Source organism: Dasypus novemcinctus, chromosome 11, assembly GCF_030445035.2.
Source record: "Dasypus novemcinctus isolate mDasNov1 chromosome 11, mDasNov1.1.hap2, whole genome shotgun sequence".
Classification (NCBI taxonomy): Eukaryota; Metazoa; Chordata; class Mammalia; order Cingulata; family Dasypodidae; genus Dasypus; species Dasypus novemcinctus.
Genome location: NC_080683.1, coordinates 113,442,689 through 113,462,878, shown reverse-complemented (window position 1 = coordinate 113,462,878; position 20,190 = coordinate 113,442,689). Strand labels below are relative to the sequence as shown.

Below are 20,190 nucleotides of genomic sequence, written 5' to 3'. Positions count from 1 at the left end.
TGCAGCTTTACGTCATTGCTTCTTGGTTTGTAATTTAAGTATTCCGAGACACTCTTCTTGAATGAAGTCTTTCTTTTACAAGAGGGCACAAGGAGGCAGAACTTAGGGAGCCTGAGAGAAGCAGGAACACAGAAAAGTAAGTGAAAGCTACCACATCATTGCTGATGTTGGAGATCTTGGCCTGTGTTAGAGTATATTTTTAAAAGAACATAATTTTTCCATTTAGGGAAATTTTGATGCCATTATATAATCTTGGGTGGAAAGGAATGGACATATTCTCTCTCAAATTCACATTTTAAGTACCTCCTTGTAGTCAGAGAGCTAAAACTTCCTTATAGCTAAGCCATAAATGCCATAGGATTTGGCTTCTGTCCTATAGAGTTTAGGGCACTGGACCCCTCTCAAATCAAGCTGTTGAAAAGTCTTGCCTGAGTGTAAAAGTCTGCCAGTGCATCTAGAACGTCCCTGGTAAGAGTTTCAAGACCTTCATGAGTTTTTGAAAGCCCTGGTGAGTCTGCCAGGTGGTCGACAAGAGCTCTAAGCCAAATGTCGGTGTGCCTGGAGAGCTGTGGAGTTTAATCTAAAAGCATGGCGTGTGTGCGTGTGTGTGTGTGTGTGTGTGTGATGACAGCTTATGTGGGGAGAACTGTGGCCGTGGCCGGGCGTATCTAGTACCTAGGAGGGAGGAGATAAACATGGTTGCTGACTTGTGGTAGGGCTAAGTCATTTCCATTCGAGGGCCCTGATTAATCCAAGGCCATCTCCTTAACTGAACATGAAAGACTTCAACATATTTGTCCTTCATGGGCACTCTGGGCAGCTCTAAATGCTCTGTCTGCAGACTTCATCTGGATCAGGCAGATTCTGTTGGGCCACTCTGGTGATTTAATATTTAGTATTTAAACATGAAATATGAGTTTCAGTATCTGTGGACAATTAGCCTGCAGCAAGTCCAGAATTTCCTCAATCATTGCAGCATGAGGAAGACTTAAAGACATGTGCAGACTGACATTGATCAGGGACACACATTGTTAAGATGGTTCTAGAATGCTGAGGTTGAAAGCAGAATCACAGGGGTCCAGGAGAGCTGTTTTAGGGCCTGCTAAGCAGCAGTGGCTGCACCCCTGAAGAGCTCAGTGTTTCTGTCGCATCCGTCTGCCCTCTGTGGATTACTCATGAGCAAATAGGACAAAGCATCTTCTGCCAACCTTGCATCAAGGTTGGGGATGAAGAAACTGCCTTCCACTCCTTCCCGTAATGGGGCTGTATGGTCAGACAGAGCCAACCACCACTTCTTCAGCAGCAGTGAAAGGGAACCCTTACATGGGGTAATAACTTGATTTTTCTGGGAGAAATTGGGCCATCTCATTGGAAAAAATATCAGTGATTTTAAGAAACCTTCCATCTGTTATCATAAACATCCACAAGTTAAATTTGCACGTGATGGTTTATGCTTCTCGACTCCGAAGCAAAGCTTCTACATTCCTTCTTCTCTGGGCTTTCATAGAACCTCTCCACGGAACATCGAGCTCTGTCAAAATCTTACACCATCTTGCTCCTAATTCTGCCATGGCAAGACTCTTCTTCTTCCAATAAGTTACATCTTGCTGCAAGTGCCACTTTCAGATTATTACTTTACCCTCTCTGGATCTGAAAAGCATGATTATATGGTTCTGAAATCATTGTTAAAGTAATATCGCCCTTCCTTTTGACTTGACAGGATCCATATTGGGAGATTGAATCATCCTTGTCAAAAGACTTGTCAGTTGCTGCAACATTTAGTTTGCCAATATTAGAAAAACCAAGGCATCTTTCCAGTAGATCAAAAAAGAAGTAGAAACATTCAACAATGATACATTTTTCTTGAAAACATCAGGTGTAAGGTTTTCCTGAAATGGAGTTACCTTAGAAGAAAAACTGAGACAGATCTCTTTTTCAGTGTTCAGCCCGGTGCTCACTGACAGGTTAGATGCACAAAGACTTGGCCCAACTGCCATGCTGAATTTGTGCCTAAGGCAGGCTTACAGTGGGGACTGTGGGGTCCTGACCAAGCACATGTAACTAGAGCAATGTACCACTGCCTCACCTTCTTGTTGGCCAGTTCCAACCCTGTCTATAATGGCAAGTTCAGCTTTCTCACGTGAGGCCAACGCAGCTCTGATGACTCCAGCAGATTCTCCCCGAACTTCACCAAGTCATCCAAGAGGTCTTTTTGATGAAAGATGGGGATGGGAAGAAGGGGGCTTGAGAAGGGTTGGGGTGGGGGTGGAGGCAGAGCAAAAGAAAACCTGTGTAAACTCCTCTACCAAAAGAAAACAAGCATCTTTCACCTACCTCCTCCTCAGGGCTGCTATAGCCAAAGCAGATGAGGGACCCCCTAGCTCCACCCAAATTGTGACAGATACCCGTGGCAGGAAGAGGGGAGGGAGGTTGGTTCATGCATCGATTATTTAGCTTAAAAGTTGGATTTATGTGAGTTTATCCTGCGTGTGCCCAAAGGCAGGTCTTCATTACAAAGGTCTCACCAGAATTATGAGAATTATGCAGAAACCACTTCCCTCAGAGCCCAGGCCCCGGTCTTGCAAACCCCCAAGACAGGATCACTGGAGCATTGAGCTGGTCTCATTAGGAGAAACAGGAATCCACCCAGGATATCATCTGCGAGAAGCTGGTGAAGGCCTTCGGGCGGGGTGGATGGGGATGTTAGGGAATTTTATTTTTGAATTCCTCATTAATTAGAACAATAATAACGATGTTGCTTTTGTTACAATTATCTTCCATGCCTTAAAGGAAACCCTGGGGTAGATGATCAAGGAAAAAAAAATATTTCTCTGGCCCTCTTCTCCAGTTCCATTTATTTTTCTCACTTTAAAACAGCAAGTCACTCCCAATGGTTGTTTTCTCTACAGAGTGTGAGAGGCAAGTTGGTAAAATAGAGGCCCAGGGGATTGCTCGGTTCTGGCACAGATAACCCGAGTGCTTGCCGGCCGGGCACATCTTCCTGGCCTCTGCTTCTGCCTCCTGCCGCCTCCACTGGCCTAGGATGATGAAGCGCCTTGGTGTATCAACACCGGATTTCCAACGACAGGAAATTAGCCAACAGCGAGTCAGGGCCGGAACACCTTCCAGGCCCTTCTCTCCTCAGAATCAAAGGTTCTTCCATGCCACGTTTATCCATTCATTCCCCCAAATTGACTGAGTCACAACCAGAGAGTTCAGTGATTAGAAAGCCTGAGCTGCAGAGGCTGAAGGCCAGGGCTCAGTGGCACCCCTGTCACCGACAAGCTCTGTGACGTTGGCAAGTTAGTCATGCCTTTCTGCCTCGGTTTCCCCTTTTCTACAGGTGGGATAGGAATAGTTCCTACCTTGTATGGTTTCGGGGAACATCAGATGAGATCATGTTGGAAAAGTCCCCAGCCCGTAGGAAACACCTGTGGCTATTTTATTAAGCAAACGGGCCTTGGTAGGTTGGGAGCAGAAGACAAGCTAGTTTGCTTCTCTTCTACCTTTTCTAACCCCATTTGGCAGGACTCTCAGAGAATAAGAAGTCCTCTGATCATTTTAGTGCCAAGAAGCATCTCATTTCAGAAATTCACATATTTTTTCTGGTAGAATAACCGCATCTTTGCATTCTATCTAATTTAGAGCTATCGTCCTGGGCCAGGAGGCCCAGTCGGGAGGAGGGGTTGTAGCAGGAAGGCAAGCAGTAGCTCCCCGCTCTCCTCGCAGTAGCTGTGATTTCAGCCTGCTCCAAGGTCAGGGGAAAGACATTCCGGGAAAGGGCGCAGTCCTGCAGCACGTGCAGCTGCGAAATCCTGCCAGGCGGGTGCCCCTGGCCTGGCCCCTGTCCACGCTGACTTACTCAGGGCTGCCAGGCGGGGGCCCACAGCCCCTGCCTGTCCCCTCGCCTATCTCAGGGCTGCTCAGATGCCAGTGCTTTTTGTTCCCCCCAGTCCCAGGGTCCTATGTCAGGTTGTCCCCATGGTTCCCCTAATCCTTCCTCACCTGGCTGGAGGTGAGAGGAGGCACACCCCTTCTCTACCGCCTAGGTGGGAAACACCACCCTCTGACCATAGCTCACGCGGGTCCAGGGCAGAGAGCACTGGGCTTGACTCCGTTCAATGGGCTGGCTAATTTTGTTGTCACTTAACCATTTCCCCTTCTTTTAGTGCCCTGGCTGGTGCTCAGTGAGATTTTTCCCGGTGGGATTAGAGGACGCGCCATGGCCTTGACTTCCAGCATGAACTGGGGCGTCAATCTTCTCATCTCCCTGACATTTTTGACTGTAACCGGTAAGTAGACCCTTGTTTTCCTCTAATGGATTTTATGCTCTTTGGACAAATGTTCGAGAAGTGCATCCACTTAAAAAAAAAAAGCCATTTTATTATGGAAATTCCCAAGCAGATTAAAAAATGAGAATGGCAATGGACAAGATAGAGCTGTCACCCAACTTAAAATAGCGACCACGTCTTAACTCATTTATAACCCTACCTCACTGGCTGACAAAGCATTCTGAGTCATAGTCCACACATAGTATCATTTTGCCTGTAAAGTTTCAACATGAATCTCTAAAAGATATACCTATATACAAACATTTTTTGAGTATGCATCCACTTTTTTTCCTTTACTTTTAAAGAAGCTTTAGATTACTTAAATGTTACATTGAACCTATGGGGATTCCCATATATCCCATTCCTTTCCCTTCCCACAATTTCCCTTATTAATAAGATCTTTCATTAGTGTGGTACATTTGTTACAACTGATGAACACATATTGAAGCCCTGCTACCAACCATGGTCTCTAGTTTACACTATGGTTTATACTTTGCATGGCACAATTTCATTGGTTTTGACAAAATGTATAATGGCTTGCATCTGTCATACATCCATATATGAAAATTAACTTTTGGAATTATTGTTTCAGTATGGTTTGGGTTCTTACATAAAATTTTCAAATGCTTTTGTCCTTTATTTTTAGAAATAGCATAAACTAGAAGGAAATAAAGAAGCTGATTATTAGCACTGTTCATACCTCTCCTATACACACAAACATAATATACAATTCATTTGCTCTTTAATGTAGAGAAAGAGAAATATAAAAAAAAGAATGGAAATGATGAGGTACAAAAAAAAAAACAAGACAGGAAAGTGGACTTGGCCCAATGGATAGGGCGTCCGCCTACCACATGGGAGGTCCACGGTTGAAACCCCGGGCCTCCATGACCTGTGTGGAGCTGGCCCATGCACAGTGCTGATGCGCGCAAGGAGTACTGTGCCACGCAGGGGTGCCCCTGCATAGGGGAACCCCATGTGCAAGGAGTGTGCCCCATAAGGAGAGCTGCTCAGTGCGAAAGAAAGTGCAGCCTGCCCAGTAGTGGTGCCACACACACGGAGAGCTGACACAACAAGATGACGCAACAAAAAGAAAATACAGATTCTCAGTGCCACTGATAAGGATAGAAGTGGTCACAGAAGAACACACAGCAAATGGACACAGACAGAAAACAACTGAGGGGAGGGAAGGGGAGAGAAATTAAAAATTAAAATTTAAAAAAATCTTGAAAAAAACCGAACAAGACAGAAATCTCTGGAAGGATAGTTAATACACTGAATGAGTCAACGAAAACCCTGAAGTTCTCAGTCAATGTCCTGAAAAGACCTCCAGCCTTTAGAAGACATTTATTTCGACAAAGTTTGCAATTGTGTACCACTTTTCAAAAATCAATTTCTCAAGTACAGGACAGAGAGGGCTAAAAGATGTAAGGATTCTGCTGGGCTGCAAGCCCTGGGATGCCAACATTTGCACTGCAATCTCAGCTGTGTAAATGAGAGCAGGGTGTTCCGCAGAGAGAGGCACACTTAACTCGTCCGTGGTTGTGACCCAGCTGCAGCATCGCGGTTGGCTCAGAGTAAAACATTGTAAATGGGATGTTTAAAAATGGCAGTGCATCCACCAAGGGAGAGTGACATGGTGGATGAGGACCCACGAGGCACCTGCTGTGGAGAACTGTAGGAAAAGTTCCTGATGTTTGACTTGGACGAGATGGAGGTGCATTCAAATATCTGGATGACCGTCATGAGGAAGGGGAGGCTGATCTGTTGGGTGCAGTGTGAGAGGGCAAAGCAGAACCTCTGAACAGAAATTACTGAAAGGTAGGTTTGGGCTCCAAGGAAGAGATACCTTTGAACTCATTGAGTTGCCTCACAGTGCAGCAAGAATCTTTGTGCAGACTTAGTGAGCACCCTGTTACCAAAAGTATTCAAGCAGAATCGGAGGGCAGGTTTGATGAGATCTTTTTTTTCCCCCGGTTTCTATATTCTGCTTTTATGTCCCCCAGAGAGGGAAGAAGGACCAATTATACATGTACTTTGTGAAGCGGTCGCTTGGGCAAAGCCCTGTGCCAGCTGCCGAAAAGCTCAGAAGGATGGTCGCAAGAGCTGCAGCACTGTCCCTGCCTCCTGCTTCTCTCCAACTCTGCACAGCTGACTGACAAGTGGTTAATAGGCTTAGATCCTTCTCGAGGGCACTTACAAAACTGCCGCAGTACATAACTGCTCAGTCGGTTTTCTGGACTGATCGGCCATGATTTGTGGCTGCAGCTGTTAATTGAAGGGCTGTTTGCAATTCTTCAGTCTGTGATTGGTCTGTGCCTGTTTTCAGAAAGAGCCAGTGCCTTTCTCATCCCCCACTGCCAGCCTGGACTTTGCTGCTGCTGAGCCAGCGACAGCATCCTTCCAGTAGCAGACTCAAGCGCTTTGGGGACTGTCCCTCACCCGTTCATGTCCCTTGCCCTGGGTCAGTGACGACAAAGGGAGGGGACTGGACTTTAAGCTAGAAATGGTCAGATTAAAAACCAGACTACCAAGTGAGATCCATCAAAACCTTGGGACTCCTGCTTCTTGCTGAAGCATCATTGCCAGTTGATGCCTTTCCTTGGAACCATTACCACTTTAACCCAGGAAGAACCATGACAAAGGCACCGGCAGCTATTTTAAAATGATGAAATACTGCCAGCATTCAGGGAATGGTGAGCTCACGTCAAGAAAAGTTCATCTACACAAATATGTCATTAAAAATGCCTCCAGAATAACATAAAAAAAAAATTCCTTGGAATTACATTATGTAAAGTGAGCCCTAAGTAAAATCATAGACTTGAATTAATAGTACAATTATAAAAATATGCTATCATCAATTGTGGCAAATGTTCCACTCCCATGCAAGGTGGTGTGGGTGGGGTGGTATCTGGGAATCCTTAATTTTATGCATGATTGTTCTGGAAACCCACAACTTCTCTAATAAAGAAAAAGAATTAAAAAAAAAAAAAAAAGCAAGCCCACCAAGTCAAAACCAAATGGCTGTAGTGGTGATTCTCAGGAAGAACCATGGAGGGTCAAGAGAGGAGGAGGTATCCTATCTTACATGTCTCCGTGTTGTCTGAGGTTCTCTTTTTGCAATGAGCATGCCCTTGTCTACATTAATAAAAACAAATTACCATTTTGGAAAAGAAGAGCATGCCCACTAAGAGGATGGCATTGGGTTTAAATTGTGACCGTTACAAGACGGCTACTTACTTTACCAAAGAAAGCTGGGGTAGTTTTTACAACTGAAATGTTCAGAGGCTGGCTACATTTTTAATTTGGGAATCCTGTTTCCCTGGATACTGTATACTGTGGCGCATTTGAAAATACGGGTGGTTTTATGCATATCCTCTAAAAGGCAGCTGCCCACAAATGGAATCAAAGCAACACAAAACACATTTCTAACCAATTTCTTTTGTCCTTTCTAGACCGCATCGGCCTGCCATGGGTATGCTTCATATATACGATCATGAGCCTAGCATCCCTAGCTTTTGTGGTTGTGTTCATACCTGAGACAAAGGGCTGTTCTCTGGAACAGATATCAGTGGAGCTAGCAAAAACGTAAGTAATGGGTGCGTTGCCCTCTGGACAACACTCTGTGGTCAGAAAGGCAGTTTTCACATACAACTAAATTATAAGGATATCCACAGTTATTTTAGGATATTTCTTTTGGAGAAGACCATGTCTCCAAGCATAATTCTGATATCCCTGTCACGTCTTTAATTTGGGTGACTTGGCTAAGAAAGTAGGCTAACTGGTGCTTTCTAGCAATAGAACTCTTCAAGCTCTTTTTGGCAAGGCTCACAGAACTTCAAACCTCTCCCATCTCCCACCACACCACACCCACCCACCCACCACAGGAAGTGTTCTTTGCTTTGGGCGTCAGGTCAGTTGTGGCATGTGATGGCCACACTGGGCTAAGGCTTCCGCCCTTCCACCTGCTTCAGGCCTGGAGGCCTCTTTGAGCCCTAAATGTTTGCTGAGGATGAGATGATCAGAAAAGCCAGTGGGCTTAAAGGACTACAATCGCTCTAACCATGGCACATTGAGGCAATTTTGAGAAAGACAGAGTTGCTTCCATGAAGAGGCATTTAGAAACCGGTTAAATCCATTTCACAAGGAGCCTTTGTTTAAACTGCTCAACTTATAACGGGCTGCGGAAAACTCTTCTTCAAGTGGCAGAACTCACAGTTCCAGCCGCTAACAGAGTGGCTGGGGGAGGAGGGAATGCACCAAGGGAGCTCATGCCTGTCCCGAGGATGAAAACATTTTACTAGAAATGGTGGGATACGTATCCTTGGGCTTAATAAACTGGGGAAAGACTACATATTTACAGCCTGTGACTTCCTTTTTAAAATACTAGGGAGAAATGTCTGCTTTTTATAGAAATTGTTGACACAGAGATTGTTCCACCTCTATCACCTCTATCAGAAGGGAGAATAAATTTAACAGGTAAAGGTATATATTTTTATGGACCAAGCTGTTAATGCCGATAATTTGGGGTATGTAACAAGTAATTGTGGCAAACTTTCACTTTTTACTGGTTTGAAGTTTTAAATTTTTTTACTTTAGTAAGCAGAAAAACTTTTCTCTTTCTTCAAGTCATAGTTAAACATTGACTTAAGGGCTAATTTCTGATGCAAATGAGTCCCGGCTTTTTAAAAAATAAAATGAAAATAGTTCGTTTACAGTAAGAAATGTGATCGTCAAGAAGGTTGAATACAAACTTTGAGTAGTGCATTGCAAGTTGATGCATATGATTGGATTTTCTGATCAGATAATCTAAAGAGAGGGAGAAAGATAAAGAGGGAAAGTAAAAAAGAGACTATTAATATAGTCCTGATGTAGAAATCCCGATGAGTTTTCGTAAGGCCTAAGAAAGGGAACTATTTACAATATCAAATTAACTTCTAATTCGATGCTACACGTTTAACATTTTTCTCTCATATTTGAAGCTTTTTTTTTTTTTACCCCTATTTCTCCAAGGCTGAGAAAACAAATATCCTTCCAGGATGTTGAGTTTATGATAAAATAAACAGTTCAGTTGAGAAGTCAGATTCAGCTCTAATGTAATTTGAAAGAATTTTACTTTGAACTTCTGCCCTGCCAGCTCCAGGCTCAAACAGGGTGTTTACCATATTTGCTATTTCAGCTGTGACTCTTCTTTTTTTCCCCTGTTTAAGTGGAAACAAATAGAGAAGACAGGCAAGACCAGCTAATGTTTGGTAAATATTTTAATTTGAAACTTCTCATTTTTCTTTCACTTTGAGCAGTTAAATCTCACGTGGCCATTCTTTGATTCATCCTTCCAAATTCATTTATTCGATGAACATTTACTGGGCATCTATTATGTGCCAGGCTCTGCTCTGGGTTCTCCAAGAGCAAGATATCAGTGAGTGAAACTTCCATGAGGAGGATTAAATCAAGGAGATGTGGGGAAACGGACTTGGCCCAGTGGTCAGGGCGTCCGTCTACCACATGGGAGGTCCGCGGTTCAAGCCCCGGGCCTCCTCGACCCGTGTGGAGCTGGCCCATGCGCAGTGCTGATGCGCGCAAGGAGTGCCCTGCCATGCAGGGGTGTCCCCCGCGTAGGGGAGCCCCACGTGCAAGGAGTGCGCCCATAAGGAGAGCCGCCCAGCTCCAAAGAAAGTGCAGCCTGCCCAGGAATGGCGCCGCCCACACTTCCCGTGCCGCTGACGACAACAGAAGCGGACAAAGAAACAAGATGCAGCAAATAGACACCTAGAACAGACAACCGGGGGAGGGGGGGTTGAATTAAAATAAAATAAATAAATCTTTTTAAAAAAAAAAAGGAGATGTGAGTGAAGATGGTGGGCGGGGGGGAGGGCTTCGACTGGGTGGTCTGAGAATCTGCTCTGAGAGGTCACATTTAAGGACTCTCCCAGCATGTGGCATGGGTGAGCAGACCTCCCTTCTGGAAATACTTGCTTCGCTGCCCTCCAGGCCTAGCTCCTGAGTTTTCCTACCTTCCCAGTCACCCCTCCCCAGCCTCCTTTGCTGGCCCCACCTCATCGTCCCACACTCTTAAAGCTGGGGTGCCCCAAGGCCTCGTCCTCTGTGCCCTTTCCTACCACCATTCACAGCCCCTTGTCTACTTTTGATACCCTCTCAAGGCCGGTGACCCCACACTCTCATCTCCAGCAATGTCTCTCCTGACCTCGAGGCTTGTCTATTCACCTGCTTTCTCCACATCTCCTCAAATGTCTCAAAGCCATCTCCAGCTCCGCCTGCCCTGAGCAGATCACCGTCAGAACTACTCTTCTCACGGTCTTATCCAGTTCGGTTGAGGTTAGCTTCATCCTTCTTCCACCTCCTCTGGCCACAACTGTTGGAGTCCTCCCCAACTCTGCTCTTTACACCCCACATTTGCTCTGCTAAGGAAATTGTGTTGCCTTTTCCTTCAAAACTTACCCAGAACCTGACCATGCTGGCTGTGACCACCTGCACCTCCCTCCTGGACTATTCCACGCCCACCAGCCTGTTCCTCTTCCCACCCCAGGGTCCTCCAGCTGAGTCTCAATACAGCAGCCAGAGTCAGCCCTTTAGACGGCGTGACTGTCCCTTTGCTCAACTCTCCCAGTGGCTCTGCGTTCCAGAGCGAAAGCTGGGTGGCAAGGCTCGGAGCCCTCCCCTCCTCTGCCTCACACATGCTGGCCCTTTGGCTGATGTCAAGCATATCCGGGTCTTTGCACTTGTTTTCGTGGCCGGGAGTTCTCCTCCCCTAGATATCGGCATGGCTCGCCACTTCACCTCCCCCAGACGCTTCCCTTGCCCTATTTAAAATCACAATCCTGTCCCCGCTCTGCCTCCACTTTCCTACATCGATTTCCACCAAAGTCAATAAATACATTATTTATTTTACTTAGTTTATTGTTGATTTCCCCCACTACCTTTACACCCCTCTTGGGCAGGGAATTTTCTAGATTTTGTTCACCACTGTTTCCCAGATCTAGAACAATTTCTTGGCAAATAGGTGGAACTTGCTGCTGAATAAATGAATAAATGATCAAATGAATGAGTGAATGATCGATCTGGGTTTAGGGGTAAGGCAATGAAGTATCCAGGTTGATACCTCATTTTTTTGCTTGAGGAACTGGATGGATGGTGGTACTACTGGTTGAGATAGGGAGGCCTGCAAAAGGACTAGGTTTCAGGGCTGTTTGGGACATATTGATTTTGAGGTGTCCATTAGACACTATATAAACGATAATCAGTAGGCAGTTGGTAGGCAATTTCGGAGGCACTCAGGGTTGGAGAGTAAGGCCAGCAGCAGGTCAGTGGTATTTAGGTCATGGAAGCAGATGAGATCACGCTGTCAGAGGTCAGCTAGAGAAGAGAGTAGGTCCAGGACCAAACCTGCAAGGGTCACTCCCTAGACTTTGTCATGACTAATAACTGCTCCACTGCAGGCAGCCCACTCACTCTGCACCCACCCCTTTCTTCTCAGCGCACCTTCCCATTACCTGTCAAGAAATCTTCAGCACAGTAGGACCTGGAATCCCCTAAATACACACCATCCATGTCCTCACTGCCTTCCTTGCCTCCATTCCATGGGCCATTGCACCATGACTCTTTTGCATATCTCCTTCTACTTTTACCTTCCCCTCACTCCCTCCATCATGTGAGCAAATCTTAACTCTGCTTAAAGCAACTCTTATTCTATCTCTGCATCTGAAATGCTAAACATACAACGAGGCTGACAGGTCTTTTGTTAAAGGCAAATCTCAACTGGTCCTTCAGGAATGCCGGCAATCTACCACATTTCCCCGGTGAGTTGACTTTCCTACTCGCCAAGACATTACGTCATATTTTATAGTCCCTCCTTAAATCTCCGGCACTCCCTTCCACTCCCTCACATTCTGCCAAGGATCTTGCCTTTTAGTTCACTGAGAAAAGACCATCTCATCCTCCCACTACGGGATCCACCAACCCACCCACATCTATATACGCACACTCTAACCTTGTTGCTAAGGCCAATTCTTCCATTTGTGCACAGATTGCTTTGCTAATTTCCCCCTTCTAGGAAATCATAAAACACACACATACACAAAAAGCCTGCATTGTAAACTTCAAAGTCCCTCCAGGAACTAATCCATTTCCCTGCTCCCACTTTGAACAGTTCCAGAGATTCTATGTTTGTTCTCTCCATGTCTACACCTTCCATCCTCTCTTGATCATACTCCAATCAGGCTTTCATTCCCACTTTCTTACTTCCAAGGCTGTTCATAACTTCCAAGTTATCCAATCTTAGGCTCAGTTCATAATCCTCACATTACTTGACTTTCGAACAGTACTTAGTTCATCATGCTTCATGTTTCTAAACACTTTTTCACTAGTCTTCTGGAACATTGCTGTTGGTTTTCCCCTACCTCGTTAGTTACTCTTCCACACCTGTGCCCCAGGGCCTAGTGCTTGGACCTCTTCACCATTTACACTCACTTCTTAGATGATCTTATCCAGTCCCATGACTTTAGCAGCCAACCATAAGTTGATAACTCCCAAACTTCTATCTCTGAGCTTTGACTTTTTCCCTGACCTTCAAATTCCCAAATTCTTAAGATCTTCTCTTGGAATGTCTACTTGGCATCTCTAACCTACACCTGTGACCTACAACAGCCCTCTTCATTCGCAAGCTTATTCACCTAAACACCCACATACTCATTGCTCTCCACAAGCCTTCCCCCTGGGGGCTCCTTGTGCCCCAAACTTTGGACTCTTCTTTGACTTCTCGCTGTCTCCTTTACCTCACATCTAGACTAACTACAAGTCCCATTAGCTATTAAACTATATTCATGAATCTGACCCTTTTCTTCGAAATCCGAATCACCCGGGCTAAAATGAGCTCCTGCCACCTAAAGTCTGTCTTCTACCCAGCAGTTAACATTGATCTTTTAAAAATGTCATTCCTCAGCTTAAAACCCTTGAATGGCTCCCTATACTTTTTAAACAGCGCACTTGTCACTATGGCTCTCCCCCACCTCTGTGACCGCATCTCCTTCCCGGGGCCCTTGTTCCAGCTGTGCTGACCTTTCTGTGAGCAGGCTTCATGTTCTTCAAATGGCTCCCCCCAACTTCACTCCAGTTCATCAAATGCCACCTCTTTAGAGATGTCACCCAAACAATATTGCCTCACCCTTCAATGATTTCCCTTTCCCTTTCCCTGTTTTTTTCACTATCACTTTTACTACTTGGAATTACATGCTTGAGAGGTGGTCTCCCCACCAACATGTGAGCCTCACTCTCCACCGAAACAGTGTACAGCCCATTGTGGCCACATGCTTACTTGGTTAAATTACAAAAAAGATATATTTGGAGGGGAGGGCATGCTCAAGGGTGGCCCTCTCTCTTTAATCAAGGTAAAAAAAAATGAGCATATTTTTATGCTGATGGGAATAATCCTGATGAGAAGGCTTTGTTAATGCAGGAGTGAGGAGATAATGCAGAAGGCAGAATCTGTAGATACAAATGTAGGCATATTGGTAGATTTTGAGAAATGAGAAGATAAAGGAAACAGGAGGCAGGATACCATCATTAGCTCTCTATAAGCAGTACTAACCTTAGGATCCCTTCCTGCACACCGGACCACCATGGCGGAGTTGAGAAGATTACCCCCTCCATTACTCCTTGCAGGAGATTGATCCAAGTTGTGTTATTCGGAATTTCATGGTAAATCAACACTTTGCAATAAAATTCTGGGTTTTTTTTTTGTTTTTTCGATTGCGAAAACAGTAAAAACTCCAGAGTGATTTAAAAAAAATAATAGCCTGCACATTTTTAAAAAGCACTGTAAACTAAGAATGACATTTTCATTAGTGCCTCTTTCTCTTTCAGGAACTATGTGAAAAACAACATTTGTTTTATGAATCATCACCAAGAGGAATTAGTGCCAACGAGGCTTCAAAAAAGAAAACCCCAAGAGCAGCTCTTGGAGTGCAAAATGCTGTGTGGGAGGGGACAACGAAAGCAGCTGTCTCTGGAGACCTAATGACCTCACACCTTCCGAATGTCCATATGGCATGAGCACATTTAGTAGGGTGTCTTTATGCCAATACATTTTTGCTACTCCCGGGATTTCTCTTTAGTATCATGGAACTAGTTTTAAAGGGGACATTCTGAATTTATAAAGACAAACTTTAATTCCCCATCTAAAGAACCTCAAAAGGTAGATGAGGTACAAGGTCCCAAGCGATATCTTTCTTATTCTGAGCAGGCCACAGTAAAAACATGCTGACTGGTGCAATGCTTTCCACCTTTTTCACAGAGCACCTTTGAAAGACTGTGTCCCAGTGCTGAGCTCAACCTCTGCCTTAAAATATGTACGTAGAGGCCAGTCATAGCTTTATTTTTCAGATGCTTAATGGCCTGGTCTTGGGCTTACAATTTGGGTCTACTAAGACACTACTTGCACTGGGTCTTTTATAAAAACAGAACCAGGAAACACTGTGGACAACTTAATTGCACATATGATCTAGATCAGGATAGGGTCCTGGCTGAGATTTTAGTGGTGATTCTTACAGTTCAACAAGTACAAAGACTATACAGCTTATTTTAGGAATTATGAACTACAACTTAGTGCTAAATATCCCACTTTTATGAATTTCATGTATTATAAAAATAGTAAAAGAAACAATTCTGCAGTAGTTGAGAAAAATAAGCATTTTTCCATTTCCTTTTTTCTTTTATGTGAAATAGTGAGGACAATTTCAAAATCACGGGACCATATTTCTTTAGAAGTAGCTGTTAGTGAAACACAGAAAAGGAGTTGGGCCATGCGGCCATTTATCCAAATCTCTAAGCAATTAGGTTTGAATTATTCCATCCAGCTTATAAAAGTCTCTCCTTGTCAGGTTCCCATGAACACTCAGTAGCAATCCATAGTTTCCTGCAACGATTAGCGCTCCTCAGGAAAACGGCTACCTCAGGGCGCGGCCCATGGCTGCAGTTGCCGCAGACCCTCGGATGACTGCGTGTATAGGAAGTGACCTTCCTTCAAGCAGCAGGAAGATTCCCTCACTCCACTTTTCTGTGATGAAGCACAGAGAACACCAGGATCCACACACCAACGAATAGCTCTCTTCCATGTTTCTCCAGCTGAACTTTAAGACTTAGTGAGGCATTTTACCAAAAGAAATAGGATATGACAACAGAAAATCCACAATAAAGAGTCTCAAACCACTTCAGTAGTAACTCATTTTAAATTACTAATTTTATAAGCAATGGAAGTCACTCAAAAAGCATTAATTACCTAGCTTGAAAAAGAATTTAAAAATATATATGATTAACCTGAAAAAAAGAGATTCTTAAGAACCAAAAACCTTACAGAAAAAGAGGAAGACCTTAATTCACTTTGAAATGCTCCTAATTGGCCACTCACACACCCTCCCGGTTGATTTAAGGGTACCTAATTTACCACATTCCCTTATAACAAAGTGGAAAGGCTATAAATCTATGTAAGCAATCGTAAAACTGTATTACTCAAGAATTAGGAGAATAAAAGTCTTGCTTTGGAAAGGTACTATCTTAGTGAAAGTTGGCAAGGAAAGTTATAAGGAAAAGACATTTGAGATCTTAATTCTATCATGGTACATTTCATAGGCAGGTTAGAGCATGCATTTTTTGTATGTTTGTTTTGGAAGGAGAAGAGATTGTGTCCTGCAGAGAATCAAATTAAGACATTTATCATGAATCTTCAATGGAATTATATGCAGTGATTAAAACAAAAATCAAGAAATGGAATCAATATGATCTTGTTTTCTTTGCCAAGTATCACAGTTTTTAAGATTTTAACAAAAATGTTAGATGTTTCCTTTGAAGTTCAAACACTATATATATTTTAACTATTCCTTGGTTTAGCCATTCATCATAAATGGGAAGGAAATTGTTCATAAACCTAGCAGGTTTTACTACTAGTAATATCAACTTAGACATCAAACATTTGCTTATATTGTTCTCTTATTATTCTGAGTCTGAACCTAAACAATTCTGTCTTCCAACTAATTTTTACCCAATACCCCCCTAAATCAGACCTTTTTGATCTTCAAAAATAAAAAGGGGGAATACTTATAGTGTGTATTTATACATTCACATTTTATTTATTTAAAAAAAATGTACAGCACTTGTGGAAAGCCAGAAGACAGCACACTCGCTCATTTCTTCCCACCTATTTCAGCCCAGTGAGTAATCCATGTACACTTTGCCAGATGACACTCGGTGGCCCTGAAGCCAGACCTGTCAGACTGTCCTTCCTCCTCTTTGCAAACAAAGCATTTTGATGACATGCTGATTACCCCATTTTTCAAGTCATTTGAACACTGAAAATGTTAAGATACCTGAACTGCACCTCGGGTATATAATCAGGTTTCGCTTTCCCTTTCCTATATTTCATTTATTATGAACACTGTAAAACCAGAGGCCACTTATTACTATTAATTTAAACTAAGTGGACGATCTCAATTTTTTTAAACTTAGCCCAGAACCTGCAACTTTTTCATCAAATTCTTTTCTCTGTATTTTTTTTTTGAGGTTAGCGCTCCTACTGTATTTTAAAAGGAAGCAAATAAATACAACTGTAAAAAAAACAATGAAAGTCTGAACATCACAATTAAGTCTTTTACGAGAATGAAAATACAAAAATCAGTCTTTGTTCCCCACCGCACCCCAACACACTTTGAAGGAGTGAGAGGCAGAGTGGGGGGAAACTTTGGAAAAAAAGATTTCAAAAAAGAAAAGAAACAAAAGATATGCATTGTTCAGTATACTGCTTAAGCTCATTTTTCAAAATTTTATAATCTGGTAAGGAAACTACTAAATAGGGAGATTAAAATGTTGCACTTCTCACAAAGGTTTCAAAACATTTTGGTAATTCAGGTTTTAGTGGAAGACTGTTGAATATTGCCTCTATTAAGTTTCTACTGAGAAGCTAATTTGACTCTCCGCTCAGCTTTATTTCCAGGTAAAACCACTGTTGGTTATCCTAAACTCTGAAATGCAAGTAACACAGCCCCGTGGCAGCTTGTGTGTATAGGGCCATTCCAGTGCTCCTAGGAGAGCCAGAAGACACTGTTTCACAAAGGCATATTTATTATAACTTCAAGAGTAGCAATCCCATATTTTGTACTCTACTTAACAGCCACTCTTTAGCTCCATTAAATAAGATACAGCAAGGGGAAAGACATAGCTTGCAAAATGGCTTTCAAGTTCAAGTTGAACTATAGTATAATTATACTATGGCACAGAGGCAGCTTGTGGGCACTTCTTGTTAAAACAGCACAACGTTATCAACTTCTGGCAAGACTCTTAATACAGCCTTGAGCACCAACCTAAGATCAATGAGCCAAGAACCTCCCTCATTTCCCTACAACTACAGCTGTCCTTCTAGACTTACAAAGGTACATGAGGTACAACCCATCAGAGCTTCTTTCTCACATCATCTTGTGGGTAAAGAGGTTTCTCTTTTTAAAATTACAATTTTCTTAACTTTCAAAAGTTATTTTAACATTTTCTATCATATTAAATTAGCAACATAAAACATTATGCTTTATCTATAAAGTTCTACTCTGGTTCCCTAAAGTTTATATACATGTTTTCACTTCTAATCTGCAAGAGAAAAATTCCTATTTGATATTTGGTAACAGAGCATTAAAGAGATACTATACACATGTGTCATATACAAAATACACTTCAAAGAGAAGCCAACGCACTTTAGCAAAAGGATAAGCTTGCATAGTTTAAAAAAAAAGAATTATGAGTACAATTTTTGTTAAAATAGAAAATGGGGAAGAAAAGTTATTGAATGGATATGAAGAGAGATCTTTTCCAAACTTTTATTTGTGCACATTCAATTGAAAAAGATAACTTTTACAGGTTCTTTGGTGCCCATATTCAGCATACAAAAATGTAAAAGACTATTCACAAATAAAACACATTAGCTCAAACAGGAAAAAAAAATTAATGACAACAACAAAACAATTTAAGGTAGTGCACACGGTGACAGCTCTACTTAGAGGACATGAGAATTACTGCGGAAATAAATAGAATGTCCTTTGTAAAAGCAGCAATGCCATGTCTTGTAAACTTCCTTTTTATATTACAGCAAAGTTTGAAATAAAACCCAAAGGGACTGGAGCTTATACTGCAGCCGGGACTGAGAAAGAGAGTCCGCTTCCTCCACTACTGTTGGTCCAGTTTCCTTCTGATTTGAGTCCAATGTGCAGCAGGTTTTAAAAGGTGCTCAGACAGAGATTCTAACCAATGAAGTGATCAATTATAAAATTTCTTTCCTGCTTTCAAACACAAACGGGTAAATCTGTTCCACAGCAGTAGCAACAGCCTTTACGTTGGGCCCTGCAACAAAAACAAGGGCAGGAGGGGTAAGGAAAAGAGGACAGCAGGCACAAGGAGCAGTTTCCCACAGTTAAAAATGTGGCAGGTGAGAAGATCAGGTTAATCTTTTAAAGATCTGCACTTGCATAATCACACCCTGGGTCATAACAAGAAACAAAGGAACAATAAATATTTCTGGATAATTAGGAACCACAAAAATGACGTGCTCTGTTTTCCTTTAGGTCACACCAGCCTGAGAACAAAATATACTAAAAAAAACACTACACACAATCTATCATGGGTGAGAATAAAGAGCGCTACCACATGCCTGTAGAGCATGGAACGGCAGGGGGGACTGGGCACTGCGGTCACTGTCAGCTGGCACTTGGTTAGATCACGAAGTGCAGGGAAACCACAGGGCTGCCTGAAACCACAAAGATGAACCTCCTCACAGATTTACCACTGCTGGCACCCACTTGCTTAGGACTTATCTGGCCACTTCGCCCTCACAGCCATCCCAGGATAGGGAAGAAAACAGTACAGGGAGCTAAGGGGGGGCTCCACACCAATGAGTCCACGTAACGCTAGGCACAACGTTTAAACAAGTAACCTTTCCTTTAAACAGCTAAACAAGATAAAAAGGCCACTGAAAAATACTTTCACAAAAGAATACGGACATTCGAAGGTCCTGAACACTGCTATCTGACCCACTGAGAGCTCTTCAAGGGTCTTGACTTTGGCCTGTCTTGGGGTGCTCCTTCCTGACCCGCCTTCTCTCGCCCCACCCAGCAGAGGGCTCTGCCCATGGAAACCACTCGGTCTGTGTTCACTGAGTCTTGACATTTCATAAGCTCTTACTCATTAACCAGGTGAATTGTCTTCAGTTTGTTAGTGCTTTAGCTATTTACTAACTCAATAAAAGTAGATTTGGCACATGCTTCAAGTTTTATTCTCTACTGAGAAGGCACCTAGCGACAGACTTTGGGACTTCCCAGAAATCTGGGCTCTGAAGTATAGAGGTGGACAGTTGAAAAAGAGGAGAAAACACACTTGCCCCCGTCACTCTATTTTAAAGATTCAATGGGATTTTGGCAAAAAGCTTTAAAAGTCCCCAAGGGAAATGTAAAAACTCATGGGATAAGTTAAAACTAAAGTTTATCTCTTAAGAATTTAAAGGTGTTAATAACTTTTATTTCCATGTAGGGCTTGAAGGGAGAAGCAGCAAAATTCAAAGACATTAAAGAAATTTCCCTTACCTCAATTTTGCCTGTGGTTGGGCCTGACTCCCCAGCAATGCCTCTGTACAATTTACTGCCCCAGTGCCCCTAACAAATCAGCCTTCATGCTAATACAACCCTTTAACATTTATGCCTAGTGTTCTGAAACCATCCCTTCCAAAAGATATGAAATTCATCAAGTGGGTTTCTATTGGGTATTTAAAATGTAAGATATAAATAAAAATCATACTATGGAGATAAGTACTAGAATA

General features: G+C 42.9%; 2 protein-coding genes across 3 annotated transcripts in view; one reads left to right on the top strand and one right to left on the bottom strand.

Annotated features, from left to right (window-relative positions):
- Positions 1–16,115, top strand: part of SLC2A12 (solute carrier family 2 member 12) — a 50,446-nt gene extending 34,331 nt beyond the window's left edge. The window contains exons 3-5 of the mRNA XM_058307511.2: positions 4,170–4,292; positions 7,787–7,919; positions 14,211–16,115. Of these exons, the coding sequence (XP_058163494.1) occupies positions 4,170–4,292; positions 7,787–7,919; positions 14,211–14,364 (410 nt within the window). The 3' untranslated portion in view covers positions 14,365–16,115. The remainder of the gene's footprint in view (positions 1–4,169; positions 4,293–7,786; positions 7,920–14,210) is intronic.
- A 330-nt stretch (positions 16,116–16,445) lies between these two features.
- TBPL1 (TATA-box binding protein like 1) overlaps positions 16,446–20,190 on the bottom strand; it is a 35,740-nt gene continuing 31,995 nt past the window's right edge. For both annotated transcript variants that reach the window (XM_004483630.5, XM_004483628.5), the window contains exon 7: positions 16,446–18,722. In XM_004483630.5, coding sequence (XP_004483687.1) covers positions 18,643–18,722 — 80 coding nt within the window. In that variant the 3' untranslated portion in view covers positions 16,446–18,642. The remainder of the gene's footprint in view (positions 18,723–20,190) is intronic.